The sequence below is a fragment of the Rissa tridactyla genome, chromosome 4 (genome assembly GCF_028500815.1).
Source record: "Rissa tridactyla isolate bRisTri1 chromosome 4, bRisTri1.patW.cur.20221130, whole genome shotgun sequence".
NCBI classification, from domain to species: domain Eukaryota; kingdom Metazoa; phylum Chordata; class Aves; order Charadriiformes; family Laridae; genus Rissa; species Rissa tridactyla.
The window spans coordinates 66,706,422-66,719,193 of record NC_071469.1 but is presented as its reverse complement, the minus strand read 5'-3'; the positions used below and the strand labels follow the sequence as shown (position 1 = coordinate 66,719,193).

At 36.0% G+C, this 12,772-nt stretch overlaps 1 protein-coding gene across 6 annotated transcripts in view; it reads left to right on the top strand.

Moving 5' to 3' along the window:
• Positions 1-12,525, top strand: part of ARID4A (AT-rich interaction domain 4A) — a 49,570-nt gene extending 37,045 nt beyond the window's left edge. For 4 of the 6 annotated variants that reach the window (XM_054201422.1, XM_054201423.1, XM_054201424.1 and 1 more), the window contains 10 exons: positions 1,898-2,148; positions 4,013-4,210; positions 5,449-5,533; positions 5,712-5,913; positions 6,123-6,185; positions 7,062-8,186; positions 8,390-8,494; positions 9,738-9,953; positions 10,178-10,324; positions 10,814-12,525. In XM_054201422.1, coding sequence (XP_054057397.1) covers positions 1,898-2,148; positions 4,013-4,210; positions 5,449-5,533; positions 5,712-5,913; positions 6,123-6,185; positions 7,062-8,186; positions 8,390-8,494; positions 9,738-9,953; positions 10,178-10,324; positions 10,814-10,917 — 2,496 coding nt within the window. In that variant the 3' untranslated portion in view covers positions 10,918-12,525. The remainder of the gene's footprint in view (positions 1-1,897; positions 2,149-4,012; positions 4,211-5,448; positions 5,534-5,711; positions 5,914-6,122; positions 6,186-7,061; positions 8,187-8,389; positions 8,495-9,737; positions 9,954-10,177; positions 10,325-10,813) is intronic. The other 2 variants (XM_054201428.1, XM_054201425.1) reach the window with 2 other exon arrangements.
• Positions 12,526-12,772: the final 247 nt, after the last annotated feature.

The following is a 12,772-nucleotide window of genomic DNA, read 5'->3' as shown; positions in this document are numbered from 1 at the left end:
GTGGTTTGAACTGATTTCTATTTAGTAATTAACAAAACCCCTTTGTGTAGTGAACCGTTTACATAGTGAGTTTTCTCTTGTGGAGTGATTGTATGTTTGAATTAGTGTACTCATACAAGCGTAGAACAGGGTTCTGTGAGTGAGGAGTTGGTGTTAACTGTTGATTATGTTCTACCTGTGAACAGAATCAGTTTTGATTACTTCTTTGTATTTTAAACCATCCATGGGGTTCGCTCAGCCTGTGTTGTATGTCAGACATGTTTCGATTCAGGGATGGCTTGAGAGCTACTGAGACCTGTGTATCATCTGAACAGTGGAACTCAGCAGGATGGTCTTGGTTGTGGGCAAGAATTTCCACAGGCACATGGAATCTGGAGCTTTCTGGCAAGAAACAAGAATATGAAGGGACTGCTGCAGCTTTAAGAATCAAAGGAAGCCACATTTCTCTCAGTTGATTTTTATCACGGTATCTTTTAATAAAAGAAACACTGCAATTTTACAGTAGATAGACAAAAGTAAAGGGAGGAACACTTGCATTTTGTCTTCCTTTGGATGCTGTAGAGGTGAGGGTTAGTTACATAGTTACATAGATAAGACCAGTGACCCATCAGCTAGTGGATACTGAACACGATGGAGAATATAAGAATACTCTTACAGTATTTGTATATGAGACTACAGCACTCCTGTTAATTCTGTGAAAAGGACATTTTGTGTTCCTTAATAGAGCATGATTACTGAAGGACAAGGAATTGCTGCTTCTTAAATTGTTCAAGTTACGAGGATTCTGTTCAACTAAAATGTAATTCTGTTAAAGTAATTCTTGCAAACCAGCTTTTCAAGCAAGTATATGACCTTTTAACTAATAGATGACATAGTGTAAATGTAAGTTTAGATTTGTATTACATACTATATTTCTACCTAACTGAAAGTGTTTTTTTTCCAAGCTGTATCAGTCTTAATGGACTTCCAGGCATGACATCAGCTTTGTTGTTAGTTTGTTCAGTTTGGGGGTTTTTTGGGTTTGGAGAAAACTGGTGAAAGGATAATAAATGGAATAATTTTTTGTCTTTTTATCATTGGCTGTCTATGTTAATTTCTTAATAATTAAATATTACTTGGCTACATATTTTATTACTTTATTAATCCAGCCATCAGCAATCTATTTATGAATGATTTTTTCCCCAAAAGTATTTACCATTATACTACTGTGCATTTTAATTATTATAGTGCCTTCACTACTGTTATCTTTGGATAGCCTCCAAATAATTAATCTTGCATTCATAATGTGTTGTAAATGTTCTGATTACAAAGCACTGACCCTATCAAGAGACTTTTAATAGTAAAATGGTAAACCTGTACTAGATCCCCAAGAACCAGTTGCAAATAGTCCCCGACAGCAATTGTCTGGCTACTTAAAGTACCTTTCAAAAATGCGATACTTACTATTTTTCTAATGCTGGCAAATTTCTGTTCTGTGAAATCAACAGATGGCTGTCAGGATTAAGGATGCTGAAAGGAAGATGCCTTCTTTTAGTAGTCCTACACAAGCACTTTAATTAATGTTATTGCTGTACTTGAGCAAGGCATTTTGGCCCTTTCTATCTGTGTGACAGACCTTACAGGTCCAAACAAACGTCCTGAAATCCTTCCAAAGTTAATTGGAAGCTCGTCCTCTTTATTCTAAACCAAGCAGAATGGCTTTATTTTGCTTTTTTTTTTCCTCAGTAACAAGACTTTAAGCTATTATCTTAACACCAAAAAGCAAAATATTCTAAAATCTTCTCTCCGGTCTTCCTTCTGTATAGCAACAGTATGTTTCACTTTTAGCTGAGATTTTGAGAGGTTATACAGAGAACAATTGACAACAGTCACTAAACTGATATTATTTCTATCCTAGGGACGAAGAAGACTTGCCCGGGATGCAACCCCAGCTAAAAAAGATAGTGAAGAAGATAAAACACAAGAAAAATTAAAAGACGGTAACAAAGAAAACAAAGATGTAGAGGAAACACCCGAGAATGCAGAAAAGAAAGGAAATGAAACTCCACTAGGGAGAAAAAGTACACCAAAGCAAAAAGAGAAAAAAATTAAAAAACAGGAGGATTCTGATAAAGAGTCAGATGAAGAGGAAGAGAGGCAGAGGGAGAGGTAAATATTAACTTGTAATTGCCTTCGTACGAGTATGTCTGTGTCATGATTGAGCTGTACTCCAAGCAGGAGTATACACACAGTTGGAGATTCTTACCAACTGAAATGTGGAAATCGGGGACCTGATTCACTCAGACAAACAGGGAAGGGAAAACTTTGCTTCAGGCTTGTAGAGTCTGCTGTACTTTATGGAAGCATATTTTTCTGGTAGATCCAGACAGCGTTTTTCACTTTCATTTTCTTGAAGGTCTTGTCAAGGTTGTGTTGGTGTTTTATCACACTAGTATGTACAGACACCAAGTAGACCAGGCTACAACTATGCCAGGTGCTGTATGGAATCCGGCAGCAACTGTTTGGGCAGGTTGTTCTGGGAAGTTGCAATGTAAATGGAAAAGAGAGCCCTTCTTCTCCCGTGCTTTTGTTAAGTGCCTAGTGATGGCTGATGAACCTGCACCTTGCTTGTTTTAATTCTTACCTGATGTATTGAAGGCAGGAAGGGGATCAGCTAATAAAGCAAAGGAGAACGAAAAGGAGTTTGGATGAAACCTAGAGGTAGGTAGAAGAGGAGGGGATGGAGACATGGAAGGGCGGCAGGCAAAATAGCATCCAGAGACTAAGCTTGACAAGTTGAATTGGATTTATAGTCTTGGTTACAAATGAGTTGTGAGCGGGTGATTAGTTAGTGATCACAAGAGTAGACCTTTTCTTAGCTAACTTTGGCTGTGGTCAAGGGCAGTGTCTTGCCTCTTTAAGCTGGCTTGCCTACCTTTTCTTGTCCGTGTGGCTAAGTGGTGCAGACACAAGGTAATACTGAATAAAGCCTGATAGGGGTGTTGCATATTTTACTCTAAAGAGCTTTGAGGAGTGGGAAAAACACAGTTATTTTAAAGAAAGTGTCACTGTGCAAAAAAAAAAAAAAAAATCTTGCAGTGCAGAAATGCCTCAAATGAAGGTACAGTGTGGGTGTGCAGCAGGTTGCAGAGGCATGTCGAAGAGTTTTCATTAAATGGTGCTCATGGTGCTTGTCCTCTTCATTTTAATTGTTTGCCACGACAAGATAGTTCATCTCTCACTGAAGGCTACCAGACATATTTCATTAAAAGCAAACCCGTAGTTGTCTTCAGTATTTTCTTTGTTGGTACCTTTTTTGTAATTTAACTTTTACATTATGCTAAATTCACCCTGAAATAGGGAGAGAAGTATAGGTAAAAATAGGTTAGATTTGTAATTTTTGAAAATACATTTAAGTAGAATGTTAAAACATTAGATATAGCTATAAGAGGTAGGTACTGCTAGTAAGAGCTGTGTTAGACACTTTTAATCTTGGTTAAATACTGTTGTAATCAACTCTTTTTTTTCAGTGGAATGGTGTTTGTATCCATGAGAGGTTCACTATGATGGCGATTCAGAATTTGTGCACTCATAGTAAACTAGCATGTTAAGCAAACTGCAGAAGACAGAATTATTTTTTTAAAATAGTGTGTCAAAATCAAGTCTATTTTAAAAACTGAAGTTAGTTCTTCCTATCTTATTTAGGAGCCAGACACCGAGTTATCTTATTCTTCTTCTTGTAGTATCAAAATATTAATTAAAAATATTTTTAAGCTTTGACGTAGTTGTGCACCTAATAAATTGCTTTTAAAATACAATTTTTCTGGATATTTTTGGCACTTATCCCTATTCTCTCTAAGTCCTGTTCTTGATTTAAAAAGCTGTGTCCAAGCTAGAGGCAGCGCAGGACACAGAAAATGAGAAAATTTTTTCTTGCAGCTGGTTTCTTTTGTAGTAGCTTGGCTACACTAGCTAAATGTTAAAACTTTGATTGCCACTAATTATTGGGTATTTTAAATACACTTTACTGCAGTGAGGAAATTGAGAACAAAGGAGAATCAGAAGGTGAAGAGGATGAGGAGGACGCAGAACCCTGCTTGACTGGAACCAAAGTGAAAGTAAAATATGGACGTGGAAAGACTCAAAAAATTTATGAAGCTAGTATTAAAAGCACAGAAATTGATGATGGGGAAGTTTTATATTTAGTTCATTACTACGGTTGGAATGTAAGGTGAGGATAAAAAATTGCCTTTTATTTATTTGTTTGTTAAAAGGATTATTTGCAGAAGAATTTTTGTTTTTAAGAAAAAAAAGAGATGATCAGTGACTTGGCTCCGAATTGAATTATCATCATGATCTGACTCTCTTACACTTTTTAATGTCAGTAATTTTGTTCATGGTATGACACTGTTGCATTGAAATCTCAAATAGACTTACTTACATGTTTCCAAGTTTCCGTCTGTCTTGAAGTGAGTAGCGCTCACTCAAGTATCCCTGTAATTTATTGTGTCAGCTAGTGTTAGCACTATCAGACTTTTTTTTATTTAAGGGAGTCATTGGTAATGGTGAAGACATCTACAATTAAGTATATCAAGCACTGAAATTTTGGCAACAAAATTTATTCTAGTATTGAATGTTAACTGTGATTATAGAGAACGGTTGTTACATGTGAAGAGAGTAGGAGAGGGCTAAGCAACAAAGAACTTCAGAAAAAATTAATCAAATGCTTCTCTTGGCAGCCATGCTTTATATTCAGTACTGCTGTAGAAATGTCTTTGTTATTGTTCTTAAAAGCAGTGTGATCATGTAGACAAATATATCACAAAATTGATTCTTTTTAAAAATAGAATGCTTCTGATATATAATTTGAGATGTTCCAAATCCATACACTTCTAAGTAAATGAAGCAAATTTTTTTGTGGCAACATAAACTTTGATGGGGGGGGGGGTATCCCCCCAATACTTATATGTGTCCCTTTACCTTATTAATAACTCGAGAGATTTTGAGGAGCACTAGTAGTGTATTTGTGCTGTTCAGAATCTCATCCGGTTTGTTGCTATAATTTAAAACCTCTTTGGTTTTTTTAAAAAAAAAAAAAATATATTTTTCTACCGAAGTATGGTGTGGTGAAAACTGCCTTTTGTATGTGGTGTGAAATAATTGGCAGACTTTGTAGCTGGCTCGGTCCCCTGAGTTCCAGTGCTTTGCTAGCAAGACAAGGGAAATTTGCACCTCCATTCCCCTATCCTGTTTGGGTTTTTTTGTTGTTTTTTTGGTTGTTTTTTTTTTTTTTTACAGGCTGGAAATGTAATTCATCTCTCTAATGCCAGATACTGCATGTGTTTGTAATATATGTTCTGCTTTCCTACCTCTTCCTAATAAATATTTTCTGTAACTCAGTCTTTTAATCCTCATATTGCAAACAACTTCTTTATATGCAGTAACAAGTGTGCTGTTATTTACTTTTAGATATGATGAATGGGTGAAAGCTGATAGGATTATCTGGCCTGTGGACAAAGGAGGACCAAAGAGAAAACAGAAGAAAAAAACAAAAGTAATGGTTATTTCAATAAGTTTCTTGTAGTACAATACTTAGTGACTGTCACTGTTCCTTATTTTAGAAAAAAAAGTTACCCAGTCCACAGTCTAGTTTTTTTAACAGAAGTGTAAAGTAAGAGGTTTGACAATCAGCAGTGAAACACATTAATAAAAATGCGTTGTATTCCCCTCAGAATAAAGAAGACAGTGAAAAGGATGAGAAGAAGGATGAGGAGAAACAAAAATCAAAGCGTGGGCGACCCCCTCTAAAATCTGCTCTTCCATCAAATACATCTTGCAGTTTATCCAAAATGCCTAATAGTGAAGGTAAAACAGGAGCCAAAAGTGCACGGAACAACTTGTCGGATTCCTCACCATTACCAAATGGAAGAGAAGGTACATCCGGTTGCACTTGCGTTCCGGCATGGAACTGCATGTAAACAGTGATTTCATGCGGTGCATTAATACAGCAACTTCAACAAACACAGTGCTGTCAGCAGCTTTAAAGTCCTACTTAGTCAGTCAGTGAATAAGCAATAGAACAAAACAAATTTTTGGTGCAGATTTTACTCCATAAAACTTAATACTTTCAATTTTTGTTTTAGCAACACCTCGCAGGCAGACAAGATGTAGCTCAGGAATGTTTGATTCTGATAGAGGATCAAACGGTGAGTGATCCGAGTCCTGTGTATGCTTTTGAGGTTATTTTTTAGTACCTTTTTAAACAAAGGTTTGGCTTTTATTTTTTACTACTTCCCCCCCCCGTGAATTTTATTGAGGAAGTAGCTGAGCAGGCACTGCTGAGGAGCACAGTTTGCTCACAGAAGAGCTATGGCATGGAGGTGACTGCAAGTCATTGCATATTCTTTAGCCAGGGCCTTTCAGTCCTCATCTTGAACAGATGCAATCTAGTGGTGTAATGATAATCTTTATTCTGGTAATTAAGTCCTTGACCTCAGTACTACATCATCTAGCACAGCTGTTAATTATACAGGAATGACAGCAATATTTTTGGTATTTCTAAGCCTCTGTGAACAAGAACTGAAGTGAAATCCATTGTCTCCTGTTAGTACAGGTCTCTGAATAATCTTCTGGTAATGTAACAATGCTTGTTCTGTGTACAGTGTGATTCGTGCAATAGTTTAGCAATGAAATGTCCATATTGTGGTGTGGAAGGGTTGGTGGGTGGGGGTTTTTTTTTTAATGTTTAGGAGTACATGGAGGGGAGGAGGTATTATCCACAGGTAGATCATGTAAATCTTTAAATGTATTTTTGCGACTATAAACTGTAATTTGTTTATATTGGCTTATTTGGGAAATAGAAGTGCTATTACTATTGTAGTTTCATAAAAGTCTTGAGAAAAAGTAAGAACTGCGTTAAGTAATGCAGAATTTTTAAGCTTGAAGTTGATTATTGTAAACTGAAGTTAATACCATAGATTACTGAAAAATAAGGTTTTGTGTGGTTGAAAAGAGAAATTGTCCTGAAACTGATGATTTAGGGTGCCATTTCTTTCTTTTTTTAAAAAAAAAAATCTTTGCAGACTCTGCCTCATCTGACAGTGAAGCAGATGAACCATCTGAAAAAAATTTGAATGAGGAATTTTCTCCAGAAACTTCAGAACTGGAAAAAAGTGAAAAACTACATGATGAGAAGCTAGATGAAGAAAACCCAAAGATTCCTCATGCATTGAAAGAAAATGACAGGACTCAAGTACAGCCATTAGAAACACTGAAACTGGAAGTCGAAGAAAGTGAACAAATTGTCCAGATTTTCGGAAGTAAAACAGAACAAATACAAGAAACCAAAAGAGAGGCTGAAAAATCGCCTAAAGGAAAAGGGAGAAGGAGCAAGACAAAAGATGCCTCTTTGGAGAATGCAAACATTTCACCAGGAAGCCAGGAAGAGGTGGCAAATGAATCTCTTGCAGAACCTGAAAGATTAGACACGTCTTCTTTGGACCGTAAAGAAGTTTCCAGCACTACTGAAACAGAACCTTCTACAAAAGACAAGAAGCTTTTGAAAAGGAAAACTTTGGAACAGGCATCACCTGAGAAGAGAAATCGACGAGAAAGTGAGATGGAAGTGCCAAATATAATATCTGAAGAGAGGACCACTGAATGTACTGGAGCAGAGGAATGTAGAGGGCTGAATGCTGAAGAGTCCCTCAGAACTGAAAATGAGGAAATGCCATCCCTGGTGGCGGAATCGGTTCAGCATGGTCAAGAGGTGAGGAATGAGAATTTCGAACATCCACCTGAAGAAAATGAGAATGTTTCCTTAAAAGATGAGGATGATGCAATGCCTCAGATTGGTCCTGAAACTTTGCTCTGCCATGAAGTAGACTTGGATGACTTGGATGAAAAGGAGAAGAGCAGTAGTGAAGAAACAATATCAGAAAAGCCAGACCCTAATGCTTCAGGTTCAAATCCATCTGCCTTACCTTCCGCTGTCCAGTCAAGCTTTTCAGTGGCCTCACCTCTTACTGTTAGTCAGGATGAATCGCGCAGTATCAAGAGTGAAAGTGACATGACTATTGAAGTTGACAGTGTGGCAGAAGAGTCTCAAGAAGGTCTCTGTGAAAGCGAGTCTGCTAATGGATTTGAAGCCAGTACTACATCAAGCAATTGTAGTATAGCCGTGCAAGAGAGAGAGATTGGAGAGAAAGGTGAGCGCTTCCTGTGAAAAGTCATCCTCTGATGGAATGCTTTCTGAAGTTGTGTTAAGTCTGGTGTTACTTTTGCTAAGAATTGCGTGTTTGTTTTGTCATCTTCTGTTTTTAAATCCTGCTGCGGCATATTAAAAAAGCTTGTTAATAGCAGAAATATTTGAGGCATCTGTCTCTTTTTTTTTTTTTTACTTCTCATTTAGGTCAAAAAAGACCCAGTGATAGCAATAGTGGAACAATGTCAAAAAAACAAAAGCGTACTCCAAAGCGAACAAGTGCTGCAGCCAAAAATGAAAAGAATGGAACAGGTACATTCCTGGGGGGTGAGAGGGTGAAGGTTATGCTGTCCTATAAACATGTATTAGACCCCACTGTTACCCATTATTTCTGTTGGATTTGACTTCCTTGTCAGGGTTTTTCATTATTGTGCATCATGATTATTGGCTGTTAACTGGAGAGAACTTAGCAGCTGCGTGGTAGCAGTGTTACTGGGAAATCTCTTGTCTATTTTTAATTGCTTTGCTACGAAAACTTCTAATAACTGTGTATATTAGAAGTTACTAAATATTTACCATTATGCTGATTTTTTTATATATTTGTTTGGGTATTAATTTGGGAGAGGGGAATTTGTTCTGAATAGAAATATCTCCTTCAAAGTCTTACAATAAGTGTTTCTTATCAGGGGAAAAAGTGCATTTATGAAATACAGAAAAAATGTTGGATGCTAAAAAATATCTTTCCAGCAAAAGGAATTTTATGTGTTTCTACCTCAAGTATGTGACTAGTTTTTAACTTGCTATAGAAATCTGGATTTTTTTGTTTCTGTAGTTCATCTTTGGTGATTGTTGTATTGAATGAGTCAATACATTCAGGCCCTGTGGCAGCATTATTACAATTTTTGAATATCACACTAAAATGTTAATTATCTGACATACAATATTCAGCCATATTTAACATGCCTGTGTAAAACTTGGCAATTATTGTGGGAGTCTAAAATATTTGCATATATCAGCTTAAAATTTTCTGTTACATGTTAAAGCTTTTATGCTTTTAGTCATGGTTCAGAACTGTTCCTTTAGATGTATAAAGCAATTTCGTAAATATACACAATCCTGTGCTACCTACCTATATTAATACAGTTTAACTTTATTAATCCTTAAGGAAAATACTTCAGTGTCTGCTTTATATTAGAACACCAAAATACGTGACTGTTAGAGAACTGATATCTCTTCTTATTTTAATAAACTGCTTTATTGCTTCTGTAAAAAAACATTTGACTATCGCTTTTTGACTGAAGGCTTAGTCAGCCCTTGACTTCTCCTGCGTTAACGATCGGTACACTTGAGAGTTTAGTGCATGTTGTGTCTGATAAAGTTATACATTGAATCTGGTACAGTCTTTCCTTGTATGCATTCTAGGACCTTCTGAGCAAGGAGGAGCAGTTTTTTCTTAATTTTTTCTGACTATAACTACAATTTTTAAAATGTCAAGGTGTTTGGTTTGGGGTTGGTTTTTTTTTTTTTAAGTCCAAATGCATTTCTGTTACTGCAGGACAAAGTAGTGACAGTGAAGACCTTCCTGTCCTGGACAGTTCAAGTAAATGTACTCCTGTGAAACACATAAATGCGTCCAAACCACAGAAGATTTCTCGATCACCTGCAAGAGTGATTTCACCTCACATCAAAGATGGAGAGAAGGATAAACACAGAGAAAAACACCATCACCAGAATACTTCGCCTAGACTATACAAATGGAGTTTTCAGCTCAGTAAGAATTCTTTAAGTGACTTGATTAGAGGGAATTTACAAGGAAACTTGTTCTGAAAGAGAAATGTGCAAATTTTGGGATTCTAAATCAGGTATAGGCCTTTTACGGTGTAGTTACGGAAGTGTGTTATCATTTGTGCTGTGTCTTGTATTCTCTTAAGAATTGCATTCATTTGTTTAAAATCACCTTGATGAAGCTATTTTTTCTTATTTCCCACTTTTAAGATGAACTAGACAATATGAGCAGCACTGAAAGGATCTCCTTCTTGCAAGAAAAACTACAGGAAATACGAAAATACTACATGTCCTTGAAGTCAGAAGTAGCAACCATAGACAGGAGAAGAAAACGACTAAAAAAGAAAGACAGAGAAGGTAAATTTCAGATTTGCTTTATGCTTCCCATAAGAAATTAATTTTCTTGAAAATACGTAACTCAAAGCAACTTAATTGACAGTATTTTTGAAAAAAGTGTTACCGTCTGTTTATCCTGTTTGTGTGTATACGTATTTAGAAAGAATATTTATGGCTTTTCAGAACTCAAACCTAACAAAAACATTCACTATTTTATAACTGTTTATTAGAAACTTGGACTTCCTATTGCAAGTTCGGTCTGAGTTTTCAATCAATGTAATGACTCATCTGATTTATCTTTTCAATTGGTCTGTGATGCAGAAAGGGTAAGGTTACTCATCCAGTTTATGTGAATATAGCAATGAAAGCAATTGACAAAAAAATCCGTATTGGTTTTCTGTGGCTGTGCCACTTCTTTGTGGTCTTTTAAACAGGCTAGTAACCAAGGAGACCTTCATTCTGACATGTGCTTTGGTGATCTGATGCTGATCTGTTGTTCTCTATGTTCAGTGTCACATACAGGAGCATCCATGTCATCTGCTTCATCAGACACTGGAATGAGTCCATCATCATCTTCTCCTCCACAAAATGTGCTTGCTGTAGAATGCAGGTGATACACATTTCTCTGCCTTGCCAGCAACTTGCTGCCATGGACATAAATCCTGAAATTAATCACAGAAAGCACTCAACTGGTTTGACATTGCCAAGTATATTCTGTACACACTTCCACTGCTGGACTGTACCTGTTCTCACCTCCTACCCTCTTCTTTTGTTTAATTTACCGTTCAGAGAAATTAAGCTTATTGGTAACTGAAGGTTTGTAGGCACAATGTGACATGGTTGTCATGGTGTTTGGTTATGTTTTGTTTTTATTAATGCAGAGAAAGGGCACTTATCAAATTTGAAAAGTTATGTCCGATGAAGCATTCAGGTGTTCTAGGGAGATCTTAGAAAAGCAAGTGCACCAAGCAGACATCAGAGTATTATCAAAAAGAATTGAGTAACTGCTGCACTTTCACCGAGCTGTACATAACTCTTGGTCAGTAGTTCCTCTTTGTGGAAGCACTTGCTATACGGAACTGCCAAAGTATGTGTTCAGCAATGTGCCCAGTTTTAAAGGTGTAAATGGGACAAAATAAATTGTGAAAGGAAGTGTAGTTGACTGAAAACTACAGTTGTAATAAGTCTTCCACTTTTTATAGGATTTTTGAGCACACAGTTATGCAAATATTCTAATGTTTATTAATGTTTACAGTGGAATTGTGAATAGGTTTTCAGTGGACTATCTTATCCCTTGACAAAAATATTTTGTCTTTTTTCTATGTAATTTCAGAGGTTTTATTTTATTACAAAAAGACAAAAAATGAAATATATAACAACAATGAAGTTATTTAACAAGATTTCTAAAGCTGAAAATTTTGTGTAAAATAAGGTATCTTGCAACTTGTTAAATATATTTATTCAGACATTGGATGTTGTATTTTTATGTATTTTTTAAAATATTAATAAAATTGGAAAAAAAAAAACCCTCTAGGTTAGTTTGCTCTTTCGATAAAACATACTTGCCAGTTACGGCTCTTAAGGAGGTTTTATCCAGTAGCCATGCCTGTATTTCAAATGGGTCTATTGTCTACAACGTAGATCTGTAAGCGGGCATCTGGATTAAGCTATGACTTTATTTGGAAACTTTGGCAGTCCTAGTACTTACATTGTTTTGAGGAACAAAATTTATTGGGTTGCCCTTAAGATATTTTGTCACAAGTTCTTATGTTTGCTATACTGCCGAATGAATTTATATCTCCCAAAGTTGAGATGCAACAATAAAGTAAAGCCACTGTGTATGCTTTGTCTGTAGATTGTCCCACAGACAGATACAGTTTATAAATAACTCTTCCAAAACCATGTATTTAAAACAGTTTGCATATACGTTATGTATAAAAGTGATTTTTTAAATCAATTTCTAAATTCATGTTTGTACATTGGAAGGGGTTCTTAACCCCTTTTTCTGTGTTTAATATTCTGTAGAGTAATAACATAGATGCTCTAGACTGTATATCAGGATATTCTGGTTCACACGACAGAAAGTTAGAAAGAAACACTAGTGATGGCGTATCATTGCTACAATTGATGTTTCTTGAAACTTCATTTCACAACATTTGTCAATTTGTGATTCCAATTCCTTCCATTTTTGCAGAAAATTAAAGAAAAAGTACTCTTGTAAACGCACTTCTGTCTTTTCTTAAGCAAAGCAGAACTATTTCCATGTAAGATAAATATGGAGCTCACTAGACAGCTTAATAAAGGCCATGTTTTAAACATAGGCTTTATATTCTATTTTTAAGTGATTGTTCTTGTAAATGTCTGGACTTTCCTAATAGGGAAATTTATCTCCATAAATTGTAAAGACTTTTTTCAGAGCTAACTTTTACTGTTTATCTTATAATAGCTATGAATAAAAAGCAATACTCA